At 33.3% G+C, this 20492-nt stretch overlaps 1 protein-coding gene across 3 annotated transcripts in view; it reads right to left on the bottom strand.

Annotated features, from left to right (window-relative positions):
• Positions 1-3162: 3162 nt before the first annotated feature.
• Positions 3163-20492, bottom strand: part of LOC149422890 (uncharacterized) — a 41593-nt gene continuing 24263 nt past the window's right edge. The window contains exons 13-20 of one of the 3 annotated variants that reach the window (XM_089632335.1): positions 20260-20428; positions 19171-20077; positions 18951-19058; positions 6098-6157; positions 5964-6020; positions 5088-5227; positions 3985-4093; positions 3163-3720 (exon numbers count right to left, since the gene is read on the bottom strand). In XM_089632335.1, the coding sequence (XP_089488461.1) occupies positions 3703-3720; positions 3985-4093; positions 5088-5227; positions 5964-6020; positions 6098-6157; positions 18951-19058; positions 19171-20077; positions 20260-20428 (1568 nt within the window). In that variant the 3' untranslated portion in view covers positions 3163-3702. The remainder of the gene's footprint in view (positions 3721-3984; positions 4094-5087; positions 5228-5963; positions 6021-6097; positions 6158-18950; positions 19059-19170; positions 20078-20259; positions 20429-20492) is intronic. The other 2 variants (XM_089632336.1, XM_089632337.1) reach the window with 2 other exon arrangements.

The following is a 20492-nucleotide window of genomic DNA, read 5'->3' as shown; positions in this document are numbered from 1 at the left end:
TAGATTTATTGAATAAAAGAAAATTAGAAAAATTAAAAAAACTACTAGTATACAAGTTTGTTTTAAAAGTATATTACCTATGCATTTATAGATTTATAAAACAAAGTGGATCATTAGTAGCTCAGGAGTTAAATATTTTAATTATGCCAATAAAAGCATTCCTTCAAGGAACATTTAAGACTAGCAATAAAAAAGTAAATGCTGTCTTTTTTATTATAAGAGTTTGGGGTCAAGTGTCGCTCAAATGACCACTTCTGAATATTCCTAATGATAACAGTTTTATCAGCATATTATTTATTTCTTTGGTAGGTAGAGTGACATGAAATACAAAAATATCACCATAATTTAAAAATTACGAGATTATTTATTTTAGAGATGGGAATATAAAATTATGTGTTTCCTCCTAATCCTTCAGGCCTCTGGCAGAAGGTTGAAGAATTCAAGTGTATTTCTGCTTTGCAAAATAAATGGAATAACCGAAAAATAAAAACTGTTTTTGATGATGAAATAAGTCTTCAAATTTTATTGTCAGAAAAAACATATCATCTTTGAAATATAAGCAAATTGAATGCATGCATAATTCTTAAAAATTCAAACGGAAAATGAAAAAAAAATACACATTTTATCAGACAAATCAATTTTAAACACTGTTGTAACCTCGCTTTTTTGTCATTTCATATAAAAATAATTTATAAAAAATTCGCAATGTTTCACAGAGGTGTTTACTCTTTCTAACATCGCTTAGATCATATTTCTAACCTTGACAGTAAGGGAGAAACAAGGATTTTTATGAGACCATATGACCGGTGGTAACAGCTGTTTGTTCGCAAAACCTAACAAATTGGCACAATGGGTTAAGTAAAACAGGTTGGAGACCACTTTAAAAATGAAAAAGAATGGCAGTGCTTCATAATAATATTTTACCTGAGTACTGGCAGCATACTTATTTTAACTGGGATTTGCTAGGAACTCACTGCACTTGACTCGATTTTATACTATTTTGAAACATAAAAATGATCCTAGAATAATAAAATAAATTTTATTCGCTTGGCAAGTAAATAGTGCATCATAATATTCTAGCTTGTTGTTTCGTCACTTGCAAACATTGATTTTTATCTGTTAAAAAGTGCATCGAAAATTCCGTCAAATGTCATAATTTTTAATTTTCAAAAGTAACAGCACTGTACAAGTCTCATATGAGTCGTATAGTTCCTATCTACGATAAGTCCACTTTTCTCCAAAAATGAACTAATGATGCAGTTTTACTCTAGCGGCTCTTTAGCACACTAATCAAATATCGATGAGTTCAAAAAGGCCGTAAAAACCTACGAAAAGTGGATTTAAAAATCGCAATGAGTTCCAAACAACAATAAATCCACGGAGCAGTATGTTCCAAAAGCCGATAAGTCCACCGCTCGTGCAGGCAGCCAATGAGCGAGAAAGATTTCGTCCAGGCAGCCAATGGGGGGGAAGCATTTCTCAAATTCTAACATGGCCGCTGAAGCAGTTGTTTTGTAAAAGTGTCTGCCTTTTTATACGTTTTTACAGCTAAATAATGTCCGATCTAACCACAAATGTTGTTCAAGTGGCGGGTAATACATCTAGAAAGCGAGTCATCATCAAGGAATCTTGGAAAAAACACGTGGATAGCCGTAATAGGTCCTTAAAAATCTCCTATTTTGAGTGGAATCATTCATTGAGAGTCGGTCATTACTGGGTGATCCCAAAATTTCACTCAGTTGTTTTTAATAATTTTTAAGTTTGTATTTATTGTTTTCAAGTTTAATTTTTATTACAGTTGTTTATTATTATTTCTAATAATAAGTAAGGTACACAATACTATTAACAAATTAACAAAAGTTTTTATTTTATTTGTTTATTTCTTGTAATAAGTAAGGTACATAATATTATTGGCAAATTAACAAAAGTTTTTTTAATAAAAATAATACACTTGTTTTGTTTAAAACCACGAGTTTTTATTAAGAATTAATAATTGAAAATCCTCGATTTTTGTGTAAAAAATATCTGTTTTTGAATTTATCGAGATGAATACAAAAAATATTATCATCATAAAATTGCTACATTTCTTTAATCATTTTAATAATATATATTGTTCTATAATTTAGTTTATTCGAAAAAGAGCTTTTGAATTTATTGTGATAAATACAGAAAAATTGTAATCACAAAATATTTGCATTTCCTTTTTTATAATATTGTTGTGTTTTGTTCTATAATTTAGTTGATTGGCACAATAGTTTTTGAATATTTTGTGATAAATACAGAAAAATCGTAATCATAAAATATCTGCATTTACTTTTTTATAATAATATTATGTTTCGTTCTATAAATTGGTTTTGTTTAATTCTTAAATATTGCAATAATTGTTTACTTTTGTTTAGAGTACAAAAAATATTTTGTTTATTTTTTTAGGAAAACAATAAAAAAAATTATTTTTAGGTTTTCTATTTGTAAACACATATTCTAATCCATCGTATTTTTTTGTAAAAAACTTATGAAAAAAAAATCGAAAAAAAAAATTACGTAAGTACATTTGTATTTTATTTTATTTTTCTTCTATGCACTTTTCTTATCATTAATTTGTTAAAAAAAATAATTATTAAATATTTTCGTTTCCTTTAAATCAATTTTTTTGCTGGCCCTATACTTGTCATTCACATGTCAACGGTGTTGAGAAACAAACACCGATAAGTACAGGCTGGTGAGTTCCTATATACGATTAATTTGACAGTTACTTTCAAATGCCGATAAGTCCATCATTAGTTACGTAATTACTCCTAAACTATTAAGAAATTCATGGTTTTATCTTATTATTTACATCCGTAGTTTGACAACAAAGCCCACTTAATAAATAATTCTCTAGTTTTTATTTAAAAAACCTTGTAATTAAAAAATATCAATTTGCCAACATTTCACGAAAGTGGACTTATCGTAGATAGGAACTATACGACTCATATGACTTATTTTTTTTTGTAAAGAACGCTTATTTAGTTGGAATATATAATAAAACTCAAGAATATTTTCATATTTCGTCAATAAATTTTTTTATAGCTATCCCGAGGAAACTACGTAGGATAGATATAATACAAAAAAATTATTTTGAAAAAAAAATTAAGTCTTTACGATGATAGTGTCAGCAGCGGTCGCACAGCTGGCAGCTCAGCATTTTAGCTGGCACAATAAATAGTGCTGTAACTTAAATTTGAAAACTTGAATAAATATATCGTTAGTACTAAGACAACAATGCTTTTCTTTTTTTCGAGGTAATGCATGCAAAAGGATAAAAATGGTTGAAAAAAAACATGATTATGTTTATGTGAAATTAGTATTTATTTTTGTAAAGTAAAATAATACAATATATTCACAATGAAAATAAAAAAGCAAGAATGTTGTGACAGCTTTATGACACAAAAATATCACTTATTCAAAAGAGACTGACTTAAAAACTGTAAAACTACATCCCTAATTAATCCTAAATAATTTATGCATACCGTATTTTCACAAAACATCAACGCCACAGTTAATCAGCTATACAAAATAAGCTAACAATAATGAATAACTTTTCACAAATTTAGCATAATACATACATCAATCATAATATCATGAACGCAATTTACTAGTCAATCATCCTAATAATACGTACATTCAGAATACATTGTTCAACTTCTACAAAAACGTGTCTTGTCAATTTGAGTCCGTTTCCTGAAACAGAATAAGGCAATTAAATGTATTGTGCAAAAATATAATTTTTTTACAATAAATTTGAAAAGCCAACGATTCAAATTAAATTGCTTTACGCTGTGTTAAAGTTAAATCTGTGAGTGCCAATCCAAAATATGTATTATTAGTTTGTAATAATATACAGTTAGTTATTAAGTTATCTTGTATCCTTTGAATAATGATTTAACGAAGGTTAATTTAGTAGGTAGTACAAGTGTTCTTGGTGAATGTGGATTATGAACTTACAGTAGGATCACAGTCGGCGCAGTGCCACGAGTAGCCGCGTTTCTTGGGGTTCTTGTTGAGCGGAGGCTCCAGGCAGGTGAAGTGGTAACGCTTGGCGCATTCGTCGCACCTGAACAAACACATTTAACAACATTCAAATCTTTCTGACATCAAATAGGCAAATATCAATTTTACGTAACCATTCTGAATTCAAACCGTGTTTCATAAGCAACAGTTTCACTAAAATAATTAGTTGATAAAACAGCGTGATCAAAATCATACAGCTTGTGTGCAGATCCATTTAGATTTTTTTAAATTCTATTCTTTGTATGAAAACATTCAGGAAATTTCAGTTGAGCCGTGCGCCGCACGGTTTTCCAAAAATCTTCATACAAAAAAATCTAATTTTCAAAAAAAAAAAAAAAAAATTGTTTTCAGCTACAACATCAATAATGCAATTTTTTGTAATATTAACACTCTAGTACACCCAAAAGTCACTCTGACCAGAAGTCTGCGAACATGTTATGAAAAATGTGCTTAAAAGAGCCCGCCTTTGCGCCACAGCCAGAGGCGGCCACTTGACCGACATTGTATTCCATACATAATGTTAATGACCATATAATCAATTAATAAAATATAATTTGCATTTCATTTAAAAGTTATTAAAATAAAACTTCGACTTGGAACATAAAACGCACCCTGTATTAACACAATCATGTAAGCATATGGAGTGTGGCGAATCCATCACTCAACGAGTGAAAACACAACCTGCAAGTCATCCCAAGCTCAGGTGTGAACAACCATGCTCAGAGCTGAATGGCATGAAGGAAGTCTCACCGACGGTGCCTCCAAGTTATTGGGTCACCTCTCAGTGTGTAAAGGACTTACAATGGTATTTGAGGCAACAGGATCCCACAGGGAAACTGATAACAAAGGGGCTCCTTAGAGAGCCTTCCAACAAAACAGTGACCTTCAGGGAACCCAAACAAGGGGAAAGAATTTTCCTGGTTGTGCCAAGCGTAGCTTGATTTTATTATTTTCCGTAGAATTGATCGTGGGATCTCGGCGCTTAACCTTTTTGGTAGAAGCGGCGACATCGCCTTATCAAGTAAGCATGAATTTACCTGACGAGGTTAACGGGGGTTCCGGGCTGCGTGCAGACGTCGCACTGCGTGAGGGTCTCGTTGCCCGGCAAGGGGACTCCGGGGGGCCCCGCCCCGGCGCTGCGCCGACCCCCATCACTGCCGCGCCCCACCCGGGGAGACTAAACGCATCACACAAAATACTTTAGCAATTTGCTTATTTACGTAAGTACAGTAATGAACACCATGCTAACACTCCATGCACAACAATAATAATCTAGATGACGATGGGACAAACTTATTTGATTATAAATTTGATTTGCATATTACCCTTTATCATGCTCAAAGGGTTAATGCAGTCTTCTGCTGGGACCGAGGTTTTCTTGCCGAAGCGTGTCTATTAACTTACATTTTATAGTTTCGTTGTGACCTCTCCCACTTTCTCATAAATGACTCTTATCCACTTGAACGATTTTTGGCATATGTACAACCAATTGCTTGTCAAGAGAATGTGAGATTACAACAGAGCTTTTAGCACCAGGATCACACGTCTTTATGCAATATTCATGTTTTATGGAATTTATAAATAATCAATTCATGTGCAGAATAGAATAATATGTATGTATATACTTATACATTTTCATAAAAAAAGTAAGTTTGTACACTAATAATTTTCTAAGTGCATTTTACGCTAAGGCAAAAGAAATTACTCAAAAAGTTTTGGTTTACCGAATGGAATGTGGATCAATGATTTTGCCTTTCGACACATAATATATTTACCAGTAGAATAATAATTTTAAAGAATTTGTCGTAATTTTTTGAAAGTAATTAATTTTGCGCAATCTAATTCCTAAATAGTTGTGTAAATAGAAAACATAACATAATATGTAATTTTTCACAGTCCATAAGGGAATATACCTTTGTTTTTGGCGGCGAAGTTACTTTAATTTCTTCAGTGATAACTACTAAAGCTGGCTGGAAATAAAACATGGAAGTGATTATTTTGTGGAATTGTTAAAAATGATGTAAAATACTAAATAAACTATGCTTACGGTAGGTTCGGGAATTGGCGGAGGAGATTCAAATGAAGGTTCAGGCTCTTCAACATGGTGCTGAAAAAAAAGAATTGTTATAAATTTCTGACCAAAACACACAGACACCAAAATCACTGATGTCAGAAAAGATAGACTTCCCTAAAATGAAATCTGGGTATCATCTCGACGAGTTGGAGACAAACTTTTGGCACCAGGAAGGTTCGAGAATGCTTTGAATAATCTACGACATCAGTCATACGTTAAACGCTGTAGAGCGTACAATAAAATAATCAGACTTTATTTTTGTGCACTAAATGATGATATTACAATGTGAGGTGCCTGTATACTGCCAGATTAATTTATTGTCAAATCACTGACAGGGACACGCCCACACACTCCCCCTGCTCCGTGCTACTTGATTTGTTCCCATCGCCCTTAAATTCAGATTTATTTAATAAAATCACGACTAAAAATAAATTAAAAAAAACTGAAACAATATTAACGTTTGGGCCAATGCGCAGCCAGTGATGTTTGTGTAAATTATGGGCAGCTCTGTATATTCTTTACTCTCTGACTAAAATGAAGTTTATTTATGTATTGGAAAGCAGGAACTAATACCTAAAGTTAACCCATTGTTATAATCCCAGCCTAGGCTATAAATCTAAGTAATTAAAGTCAACCTTTATTTCCTTCTACATCTTAATATTACTGTTAATCTTAGCCGGTGCCCCAAAAGTAAGCCATAATGGCAAACATTCATTTCTTCGGCACTTTTAAAAGGAACCCTATTATTTTGGGAAACCAATCAATGATGCAATATTCAAATTAGTCACATGACCCTTTTTTGCATCTTAGGGATTAAAGTTCACAAAGCTCTCACGGTCCCAGAGACCTGGAATACTATATAAACAGGAACAAGCTGTTCCCCTATGTTCACAATTAACATCACTTGTGCTGCTTACACGCTGCACCTCTACGCATTATTGTCATTGTCATTTAATTAATGTACTTATCATTTAATTAAGTAAATAAGTGTACTTCTATCTAAATAAAGTAATTCAACTAAATCTATAAAGTTGTTATTGTGTGGAATCTATATATTCACCTCAAGATACTTACACACTGGAACTTGTATCACTCCAAGATATTACACACTTACACCTGCAGATCTTACATACACATCCTCAGTGTCCAGATCTCTAAATTATACATCGACCACGAAGAGAACTTCTCGACAACCGCTCGCCGTACAGAGTTAAGTTTTTATTTACTGCGCCTCAACCGAGGGTCGTAGCAAATTGGTGTCAGAAGTGGGATTGCAAAGACATTCCCAAAGGATCTTTTGTGACGACGGAAAACTCCTACCTCATCACTTCACCGGAACAACGACGACAAGTCTGGCAGATACTCTCCTCGGAGAAACCCTTTTCGAAGGCAGGGACGGCTCTCCCTGAAATCAACCTAACTCATCGACGTGACCCTGGAGAAGAGAAGAAAACGGCAACAACGTAGATCGCGGAGACAACATCTACGGTGAACTTCAGTTCTTCAAGCAGCCAAGAATCCAATCCTGTCAACTCTAAACCACGAGCATCGAGACCTTCACTTCTACAAGCAGTATGAACTGGCGACTCGTCCTTCTTCTACTGTAAGTCCATAAAAATTTTTGTCCTGTAGAAATTTTTACACTGTATTTTCCCAATTCCCTTATTGACAATTAATGCATTTCTTCTCGCTTATACACCGTGAACCGTGTATTAGTGAAAATCTTATATTTCTTTTTCTTTCTTCAACGCGTAATAATAAATTTCGTAAAATAATTAAAATATAATAAAAACCTCTTAAATTAATTCGCGTTAAATTCAGTTAATTTCTTTAATAATAATAAGTACTTCTCAAAATGAACGATAAACCTACTTCGTCCTCTCAGGAATCCCAGGAAATGACTTTACCATTACCTGTTTTATTTAAATTTATTAAATCTTACGATGGAAACAGAGATAAACTCTGTGCCTTCTTAACTAATTGCGACCGTGCTGTAGTACTAGCTCAGCCTAATCAACAGAATACGCTCTTTTCATATATATTAACTTCATTAGAAGGCCAAGCAGAAGTCATCTGTGCCAATCACGTTCTCAATAATTGGTCAGAATTAAAAGATCTATTAAAAAGATCATTCGGTGAACGCAAACACTATGCACACCTATTATTGGAATTGCAAAATTGCAAACAATTTCATAATGAGAACGTATCTCAATATATTTTACGGATAGAAAATTGCATAAAAAACCTCTTAGTCTCAATTAATCAAAATAATAATAATCCCGCAGAAATGTTAGGCAGAACAGCCAGCATCCAAGAACTCGGTATGCAAACATTTATGTATGGAACTAACCCTTCCATAGCTACAATTTTGAGATCGCGCAATCCGAAAGACCTCAATGAAGCTTTTACAATATCACTAGAGGAAGAGAGAATAAATAAATTACTAAATTCCTCTAAAACTAATAATAAATCATGTACGATTTGCGGTAAATCGGGACATAACAATTTCAATTGTTATAAAAATAAAAATCAAAGCAATAATTCGAACTTTAATACACGTAAAGTTATGTTCGTAAAAAATAATAATAATAATTTTAATAAATCTTATAACCCAAATTCGGGATCAAGTTATAATAATAACTATAATAAAAATTTTAGTCCAAATTCGGGACAAAATTATAATAATAAAATGTGCAGGTACTGTAAAAAACCTGGTCACATAATAGATGAGTGCAGAGTATTAAAATATAAAAATGAAAATCCAAATCCCAACAACTCTGCAACTCTTAATTCGTCTTCCCTACCAAGGAAAAATGATTCAAAGGTAAATCATTTAAACTCCAGATCTGCAGTAGAATCTCGAGCCGATCTACTGTAAGTCGCGAGCTAGGCTCAAGAGTATTCAAACGTTCCATGTTAACATCTAATAAAAATTATATAAATTATTCGCCATCTCATTCAGATACGTTGCGTCATGTGGTTCTTCAAATACCTACAAATGGTATTATTTTTAAAAGACATTTTCTTGTCGACACAGGAGCAGCCGTATCCCTCATCAAGACTCACTGTCTTGGCGAAGGTACTTCCGTAAATTCGGGCAAAATTATAGAGATTAATGGCATAAGTAGATTGAAAAAATCGATCGAATCTATTGGAATCGTTCAAATTAAATTAAGTTTCGGCAATGAAACTATTATTCATGATCTCCACGCGGTGGATAGTGACTTTTTAAACCTTGGTTATGACGGAATTTTAGGGAACGACTTTTTCGAAAACAAAAATGCGAAAATTGATTATAAAAATAACGTAATACGCATAGACATATGAATATTAGTAGACCTGCCCTAAGTGATTAAAAGCGTATTATCCCCACTCCCCATACCGGTTCCATTGGAGCCGGCTGGGCTCGCGTATGGCCTCAAGTGAAATTTGAAAACGTGACGTCATCATTCTTGTGCGAACTATGGTCGAGGCATCATCGGTTCATTTTATGAAATAACACGGCAAAATGTTGACTTGTGATATGAAAACTTGTAAAAATAGATGTGAAAAAGAGAATAAACCCAATTGTCGTATTACATTCCATAAGTAAGCATTATTTTACTTTATTTTAAGCTTATTCACACCGTATTATATGGATCAGTTTTAGAAACGTATACTATCACATCACAATGTAGCGATTCTCAAGTGTGCTCATCGTTGTTTACTGGGGTAAGTAAATTATGAAACATTTGTAAAAGTGTCTTAACTAAATATTCTGAAACTAACTACGACTCTGCAAACAGAAGAAATTTACTTTGCCGAATTTGGACTTCGCAAATTAGTTCATAACGTGGCGAGTAATTTGCGCTCCCATGTAAAAATGTCTATTCATTCAAAAGCAGATTTTTCTTTTAAGAACTAAATAGTGATATTATAATGCGAGATGCCTATTTACTGTCAGATTGATTTATTGACGAATCACAGTCAGCTTAACCCCCTTCGTTCTTCAACAGTTGATTTTACCCCTCGCCATTATCTTCTCGTCTATTAATTCCTATGTCTGTGGTAATACGTATTAACGATTACTCTTTAAAGTTACATATTTCTGATCCTAATGAGCATTTGACTCCTATATTTACTTTATCCCCTAGATCAGAAACTCTTAGGCGTTATTCGCACGAGACTTTAAAAAACGTAGCGTTAAAACTCGGCGTTGGCGCTTTTATAACGTTCTCGATATGATTGTTCATACGAACGCTTAAAAATCACTCTTGTTTCGTTTCTCGCTTCCGTAAGACGTGGAAATGGTTTCTGCTAAATTAATAGCAATAGCGATTTGTGTTGCTAGAAGACGAAAAAGAAAACAAAAGGCATTCTGGGTTCATCCTCTGAATGAACTGAGATACTTGAAAGGGCAGTTTGTAACACTGTACGAAGAATTGAGGCAATACCCCGATAAATTTTTTGGTTATTTTCGAATGTCTATTTATGAATGAACATTTGACGAACTGTTGACGATAGTGGGGCCTCGAACAACACTTCAAGATACCAACATGCGTTCGGCGATACCACCTGCACAACGACTAGCTGTTACACTGGGGTAAATAAAACAATAATTACAAAATTACAAAACAATTTATATTTATTAAAAACTTAGGTATAAAAATTTAACAATCATCTGGAGATAAGTAAAATTCTTCTGGTGAAATAATATTGGTCAAGGGGCTCTGAACAGTTATTGAACATGATTGGTCAGTGTTGGATGGAGATGGGCAAATATTTGGGTTGAAAGTGGTAAAAAAGCTATCTGCTAAATAAACACAAAACAAACACGTCCGGTTGCCGAGCGAGCGCGTGGCGTACTGAGTGAAGCGCCGGCGTTTTTTTACCGCTCGTGCGAATAATAATACGAAGTTTCATATGATCTATTCCCTTTAACGCCCAACGCTCAGCGCTCAAAATGCAACACCGCTCGATAAAAAAGCGTCGCGTTTCAAAAGCGCTGACGTATGAACATATACTTGGTAATGCATTTGTTCTATTTGAACGCTTTTTTAACGGACGTTAAAAAAGCTCCCGTGAGAATGAGGCCTTATTAAAATCGATATTTTAAACCCTGAAATTAAAGAAGGGATTATCGACGTAAAAATACCTATTGAAGGTGTATATTTAGCAAATGCTATAACTAAAGTAGATGCGAATAATAAATCGTATTGTACTATTTTGAATTCAACAGACGAATATGTTGACATTAATATAATGAAAATTTACTTAAAACCTATCCCAGAAAATGTTTACCATTTTAATCAAAATTCTAATAATGATGGTAAAAAACGTAAAAAATTAATTCGTGATCAAATTTGTATAGATCACTTAAATTCGGAAGAAATTAATTCCTTATTACATATTTGCGACAATTATAATTCTATATTTTATCTCGAAGGCGACAAACTTACAGCAACCGATGCTATTAAACATCGAATTATAACAAATACTCAAAGTCCAATACAAACGAAAAATTATAGATACCCTGAAGTACATAAAGAAGAAGTAAATAAACAAATAGATAAAATGTTAGAAGATGGTATTATTCAACCTAGTGTTTCACCATGGTCAGCTCCTATATGGGTTGTACCAAAGAAAAATGACTCCTCAGGAAAACCTAAATGGAGAATAGTCGTAGACTATAGGAAACTCAACGACGTGTCTGTCGGAGACGCCTTTCCATTACCTCACATTGTAGATATCTTAGATCAATTAGGTCATTGTAGATACTTCACAACACTAGATCTTGTTAGCGGATTTCATCAAATTCCTATGCACGAAGATGATATTCCAAAAACTGCTTTTTCTACTCCCAATGGACATTTTGAATATACACGTATGCCTTTCGGTCTTAAGACTGCTCCAGCAACGTTTCAATGGTTAATGAATAACGCATTAATCGGCTTACAAGGATTATATTGTTTCGTCTATTTAGATGACATTGTCATATACGCAAATTCTATAGAAGATCACTCTAAAAAACTCACAGCTATATTTCAAAGACTTGCCGATAATAATCTGAAGATTCAACCAGATAAGTGTCATTTCATGCGAAAAGAAGTAACTTATCTAGGTCATTTAATTTCAAACGACGGTGTTACTCCTAACCCCGACAAAATCAAAGCAGTCTCTGAATTTCCTATTCCCAGGAATCCTAAAGAAATTAAATCATTCTTAGGTCTAGCTGGTTATTACCGAAGATTTATTGAAAACTTCAGTAAAATTACGAAACCCTTAACTTGTCTTCTAAAGAAAGATATTAAATTTGACTGGAAAAACGAACAGCAAAATGCTTTCGATACATTGAAAGAAAAATTAACTTCTTATCCTATATTACAATATCCAGATTTCACTAGAGATTTCGTTTTAACTACTGACGCCTCAAATTATGCAATAGGTGCAATTTTGAGCCAAGGAAAAGTTGGAGAAGATTTACCAATATCTTATGCGTCCAGAACTTTAAATAAAGCAGAAGGTAATTATAGTACCTCTGAAAAAGAACTTTTAGCCATTGTTTGGGCTGTAGGACATTTCCGTCCTTACCTTTTCGGAAGAAAATTTAAAATTTACACTGATCATAGACCATTAAAATGGTTAATGAATGTTACCAATCCCAGTAGCAAATTGTTACGTTGGCGATTAAAACTCGAAGAATACGAATACGAAATAGAATACAAACCAGGCAGAATAAATTCTAATGCCGATTGTTTGTCTCGTATTCCAATAAACATTGTAACAGAAGATGAAAATTCACCTTCTCAAGATATTATTGATCTTTTAAACGAACCATGTCTCGACGAAATAAATGTCGATGATTTAGAAACTTATCTTAATAAATAATTTAGAAATAGATGATACTCTATCACCAATACCTTTAGAAAATAATATAAATAATGATACTTACGAAAATTACGTGAAATTTTATTCTAATAAAAATGAACCAACTATTTTTAGTTTTAATGAACATGATTCATTCTTTATAAATAATATGTCAAAATATATGGCATACCCAACTTCTATCGATCTAGATGATCAAAACCCTTTCTGTGCTGAAATATTATCCAATTGTTCAGACACTGACGAACTTTTAGAAATACCAAAAAATTTATATGGTATTCATGAATCAAAATCAACAGATAATAAGAAAACTTACTTTCATTGCTTTACCAAAACTCATTACTTCGACAAAGCAACTCCTAAAGATATTTTCCTAACACTTAAAAATTTAAGATCTAAACTTATTGAAAAACGTGTAACTGAAATTACGTTACCGAACTTCCAAAACTCATTCGATTCCATTCCTTTTATAAAAATAAAGGAAATTATTCAATATCTTTTTAGGAACTTAAAGATTAAAATCAATATTAATCACAATAAAATCATTAATCCTTCAACTTCGCAAATTCCCGTAATATTAAAAGAATGTCACGATAGCCCTATGGCCGGACATCCAGGTTTCTTCAGAACCTACAGTCGGATCAAAGAAAGATACCGATGGGAAAAAATGAAAGATGATATAGAAAATTATGTGAAAAATTGTATCCACTGTCAGAAAAATAAAACTGACAGAAGAGCATATAAAGCTCCAATGGAAATCACTACCACTTCCACGGAAGCTTTCGAAAGAATTGCGGTCGACATAGTCGGACCACTTAATGAAACTGTCAATAATAATAAATACATCGTCACATTTCAAGACGATCTTACAAAGTTTTCTCAAGCTTATGCAGTTAACTCTACAGAAACAGAAACTGTAGCTGATTGCCTCGTTAAATTCTTTTCTCACTATGGAATACCTAAGTCAATCCTCACAGATCAAGGTGTTCAATTTACAAGTAATTTAATGAAACATCTTACCAACCTATTTAAAATAAAACATTTGAAAACTACCGTTTATCACCCACAAACAAATGGAGCACTAGAACGCTCTCATTCTACCTTAAAGGATTATCTTACTCATTATATAGATAGCGACCAAACAAATTGGGACGACTATATCCCTCTAGCTATGTTTTCATATAATACAAGTACTCACTGTACAACTAAATTCACTCCTTACGAACTTGTCTTTGGACATAAACCTATTTTACCAAGCTCTTTAGAAAACCCAGATTCAAACCCAACTTACGAAAGTTATCTTAATCAATTAAAGTATAAATTCGCCATTACCAGATCACTTGCCCGTGAAAGAATCGGACATGCCAAAGAGACATCCAAAAAATATTACGATAGAAATGTATCGAATAATATTTATAAAATTAACGACCTAATATTAATAAAAAATACTAATAAACCTAAATCATTAAGCAAGAAACTTATTCCTAATTGGAAAGGACCGTACAAGATTGTACAGGTTCATAATAATCATAATGTTACCATAAGAATGGAAAATAATTCATTAAAAAGATTCCATGTTAACAGAATTAAGCCATATCGCGCTTTCTCTCCTGTTCCAGGTCCTTCAAGACTATTTTAATACCTTCCCTAGACAAATACGAATTTTAGAAGATAATTATGCCTTAACTAAAAGCACATGTTCCAAATATTTATCATACGTACCTAACGACAATTGCAAAGATCTTTTAAAACCTGTTTTTAATACTATTAAAAAATGTAAAACTAAATATGAATCAATTACACACCTCGTTTCCAACCAACGCACAAAACGCGGTTTAATCGATGGTGTTGGAAAAATATTTAAAGCTGTTTTCGGAACCCTCGACTCCGAAGATGCGCAATATTATGATGATGCGATTGAACGCGTCATGTCAGATGACAAACATATTTATAATCTGATGAAAGAACAATTACAAGTCACTAAATCGACTCTCATAAATTTCAATTCTACCCTTACTAAACTTAACTATGACGAATATACTATGAATAAAAATATTATAAAAATAAATAACTATTTTAAGGAAGACCACGATAAAATGAATATGCAAGAAATTAAAAATATACTTATCTCGCAAACAAGCTCTTTATTCGAAACAACCGAATACTTTTATGAACAAATTGATTCCTTAATCAATGCTATTTTATTTTCTAAACAAGGAATTTTACACCCAGACATAATTACTCCTCAACAACTTTACTTCGAACTAAACTCTAATATTAAACATTTACCAAGCGGAAAAGAATTCCCCTTAAGTTTAAAACTCGAAAATATTCATTCTTTAATCGATATATCGGATTTAATTGCTTATTATATTGATGATAAACTCATCTTCATAACAAAAATACCTTTAGTAACTTCGCAGGAATACAACCTATTTCATGTAGTTCCTCTACCTGTTCCAAATATTGATATCCCTAATACCTTCTCCTTAATTATTCCTAACCATAAATATTTAGCAATCACAAAGGACAAATCTTTTTATGTGTACCTTGATAATTTTAAGAATAATTGTAAAACTATTACCAATGAAAATTTTGTATGTAAGGATCTAGATGTGTTATCCACTCTCTCCGATCCAATATGCGAGACAATTTTATTGTCTGCTTATATTAATGAAATACCTAATGAATGTTTTAGTAGAATCATCAAAGGCAACATAATCTTATGGCAGCCTATAAAAAATAATAAATGGATTTTTACTTATTCTTATCCTTCTAAAATAACTATCGACTGTAAAGATAGAAATAATATTTTTGATATCAAACTATTACATACTGGAATATTAACTTTAAATTCAAGTTGTAGAGCCTATGCAGGTCTCACACAATTAATTGCAAAAAGTAATCTCATCACAGAATATGTTAATCCTATTCCAACTTTAAACATTGTCGATGACAATTGCTGTAATATGAAAAAATATAATGAAACCTTAAATGAACTTGAACCGATAAACTTAATTAACTTGCAACACGATGACATTAATTTGGCATCTCATAAAATCGATCAATTCAATGACGATCTTAAATCATATAATTCAAAGCCACTCATTATTAAACATTCAACAAAATTTCAAATTGTTATCTATACGTTATCTGCTATGCTAACTATTTTTATTGTTTACAAACTATTGAAATGTTGTAAATTCTTAAGAATAATTAATTCTTACTTTTTAAATAATGACGACGATAATACATGTTGTGTCAGGATATATAATCAATGTAACAATCCTAGACGATCCACTACAAGGATCCAACCAAGTATGACATTCAGAAATTTAACAAATCTGGAAAACGAAGATGTACCTCTTCAAGAACTATCTTCAAGTGAAAATAATTTGAAGTATAATTACAGCAACTAAACTTAAAAAACCGTTGCTTTCATTTTAAGTGGGGAGATATGTTATAATCCCAGCCTAGGCTATAAATCTAAGTAATTAAAGTCAACCTTTATTTCCTTCTACATCTTAATATTACTGTTAATCTTAGCCGGTGCCCCAAAAGTAAGCCATAATGGCAAACATTCATTTCTTCGGCACTTTTAAAAGGAACCCTATTATTTTGGGAAACCAATCAATGATGCAATATTCAAATTAGTCACATGACCCTTTTTTGCATCTTAGGGATTTAAGTTCACAAAGCTCTCACGGTCCCAGAGACCTGGAATACTATATAAACAGGAACAAGCTGTTCCCCTATGTTCACAATTAACATCACTTGTGCTGCTTACACGCTGCACCTCTACGCATTATTGTCATTGTCATTTAATTAATGTACTTATCATTTAATTAAGTAAATAAGTGTACTTCTATCTAAATAAAGTAATTCAACTAAATCTATAAAGTTGTTATTGTGTGGAATCTATATATTCACCTCAAGATACTTACACACTGGAACTTGTATCACTCCAAGATATTACACACTTACACCTGCAGATCTTACATACACATCCTCAGTGTCCAGATCTCTAAATTATACATCGACCACGAAGAGAACTTCTCGACAACCGCTCGCCGTACAGAGTTAAGTTTTTATTTACTGCGCCTCAACCGAGGGTCGTAGCACCATGTAGTTAAGGAATTTGATTTTTTTTGTTTTCATAAGTTCACCTCCTAACTATAGATACACATGGTCTACCTTTCCAAGGCTAAATTATTCTCATGACTGGAGACTTATGCATTTAATATTATTATGTGATGCCATGACTCATCTTAAAATAATGTCTTCACAGCTTCATAACAAGATAAGAATAATTACTGCCACTAATGCACATACTTTATTTTATCTGAATAAAAAGCCAGACTATCTAAATTATTGCCTATTGTCACCTCCATCTTTATTTCCCAAGCCATGCTGTAGAAAGAGGAAATGCGCTGACATTTAAAGAGACCTGTTTTCGGACTTCATTGGATCTTTTTTCCTATGGATTTATTATAAATTTTACAAGCAACCAGAGTTAAAGCGAATGAATTAAAGTTATTATATTAGTTATTCAACATTTCTGTAATATTTTTGTATTCCATACATATTATTAAAAATACTTTGGTGTTGAGATATTTTGAATATATTTGCGATTTTAATATAAATGTTTATCTATTCTGTCACTAAAAGTTTTTTCAGAATGCCGTATAATACGGACAATAATAATAATATTTGGATGATTTGTATAGCACCAAAATCACCTCAAGGGCGCTAGATTATAATATATTAATTAGTACATAAAATAATGTCTAATTATTACTATGACAACCATGCCGCATTATATTGCGTTACGTTAAAACTTAGTGACAGAATATGTAGATAGATAAACATTTATGTTAAAATCGTAAATATATTCAAAATATCTCACCTTAATGTTTCTATTTCACTACCAACATATTTTTAACAATATAGGATACAAAATATTACAGAAACGTTGTGTAAAATGTTGAATAAATACATTCATTCAATCGCTTGAACTCTGGTCGCTGGCAAAATCTCTATTATACTGAAATAAAGTCGCTATCCGCGTCTTTCTGTTTGTGAGATTAGTTCTTCTTAACTACGAAATGGATTTTGATAGGGTTTTCACTATCATTTAGATAATTCCTTCCGGAAGGTTTATAAGTACATATAAAACATGCATATTATATTTATAGAAAGTAGAGAAAAGTCGAGCAACGCTTGGTAAACGTCAATTAGTTTATACTAAACCCATAGAACCAACAGTCCAACGAAGTACGAAATCAGGTCTCTTTAAATGTCAGTGCATATCCTAGAGCAAAGCTTGACAAATAAAGATGGCGGTGCTATTGCCGAACACAAGTTTTGCCAGGTAATGGTCTGTCAATATTGACATGTACAACTAGAGTTATAGCTCTAATAAGACAAATTCACAATACAAAAACACATCAGCAATAACTTTAACAAACTTGTATAAACCTAGAAGGAAAATCGCAAAGTACTAAAATATGAGTTATGGTAGCAGGAAGGTGGCGAACACAGACGCACATATGTAACGGAGCGAGAAGGACATAAATTTGACCTGGCAATATTGCCACAATATAGGTAGCTAAGCAAACACACCGGCTAGACAGGGCAATTTATGGACAAGAATAGGCAATACATGACAATGTTGGGCTATATAGCCTGACAATATGGAAATCTTGATGGCAATACATTGCCGTAAAATCTTGCTCATGGCATCTGAATAGTAAATGTCCTGTTTTTAAATTGTGTATAATTTTTTAAAGATTACATATTTTTTGTTTTCGTTTTATTTTTCTAATTTGCTACCGGTTTCAACACATTCGTGTCCAGAAATTACATTTTAGTCAAGTTGACTATGTCAAAGAGCATACTATTTAGGCATACTACTAAATGTAATACATCATATCAGAGTATATATAAAGGGAATAAAAGTTACCTTTGAATGTTTTTTCAAAAAAGCTGGCGGAGGTCCGTCATTGCTGTCAGTAGGTACATAAAATAGCTGCGGGTCCACTGATCCAGCAGGTTTGGGTATCGGCTTAATCTAAAATAATAATATTATAATATAAGAATACAAAAATTACAGAGAAATAGTCAAATAAAAATGGCATAAAGCTGATTAATTTTTATACATTTCGATTGAAGATTGAACTAACCTTAATTGTGATTCTAGGATGCGGAACGTCTGGACATTCAATATCCAATGACTTCTTTTTCCTTTTATGTTTGTGTGCTTTCGTAGGGGATCGCAATAAGTCCGGGGAGTAGCGAGAGCGGTGCTTCTCCTTGCGGCGCTTCCTCGCTGACTTGTAGCTGACCTGATCGTGCTCGTTGCTGATGATGGCCGTCAACTGCTGCTCTCCCTCCATTGTGCTCTGAGTTGTAGAAGCACACGAGAGAAGCGTGGAGAACGTAGAGTTGGCAGAGAGGAATGAAGTGTCGGATGTGATCTGCGATGATGTCGGCGGAGGTATATTGGTAATCGAAGGATTCGAGCACTCCTGGTGCGAGGGAGATTCATGAGGACTCTCTGCAACTATGGGTGTTATGGACATCAGCGGAGTATTAGTCAAGGCCGGGGATGTAAAGCTTCTCTTCCTCGACTTCTTTGAGGGAGAATTGGTGACAGAATCGGCGGAACTCGATGTGTAATCATGGCCTTGCCGCTGCTTCATTTTTTTAATCTTCTTTTCACGCTTGTACGGAGGTTTATTTATATCATACTGCGGAGAAGACAGATCTGCGGATTGATCTATGTTTTGATCTTGAATAGTAAACACATCTGAAGAATCTGCTTCTTTGGTTTGATCAGGCGGACGCTCCACAGGTTTAATTTTAACTTTAAGAGAAGACATGGTGTCTAGTTTTGGCGTAAGAGGTACGATTTTCAGTGTTTTAGTATCATTTTTGATTTCAGGTTGTGATGTGTTCACTAGAGAAACGTCGGCCGAAGAGCTGAGATTGTTGCCGTCCTTGCTGTACCTCGCGCGGGATCTCCTCGCCACTTTTTGTTCCAAAACTTCTGCTTCTGATTCTGAGCTTTTATCACATTCAGAGCATTGCCTAGAAGATTAAAAACAATTTGTAATCAATTGAAAATGTGAAGTACTCTTAATTATCTGGCCTAAGGGATTTTTTCAGATATCTAGGGATCAAAATCAGGTTTCTAGGTGGACATGGTAAAACCTAAGGCATTTGCTCTAAGGCAAGTGACTTATCGGTATGCATTTGAAGGAACAACTCACCATCCGTAGAGCTTGGACTTTTTGGGCAGGCGGGTGAGGGGTGGCTTGAGACAGCCCAGGTGGTAGTATAGGTGACAAGTGTCGCACTTGGCCAGCAGGTGCTGATCCGTCTTCTGCCTGCAGATGCCGCACTCATTGTTCAGGGATATGATATTGTCCGGGGTTCCTGCTGCAATGGACATTCAAACTGCTTAAAGCCCAAATAAATAAATATTATACAGAGACTCGGCTAT

This window comes from Hesperophylax consimilis, chromosome 6 (assembly GCF_061612785.1).
Source record: "Hesperophylax consimilis isolate HC1 chromosome 6, BYU_Hcon_1.0, whole genome shotgun sequence".
Taxonomy (NCBI): domain Eukaryota; kingdom Metazoa; phylum Arthropoda; class Insecta; order Trichoptera; family Limnephilidae; genus Hesperophylax; species Hesperophylax consimilis.
The sequence above is the reverse complement of the archived record's forward strand: the minus strand, read 5'-3'. Positions and strand labels throughout refer to the sequence as shown.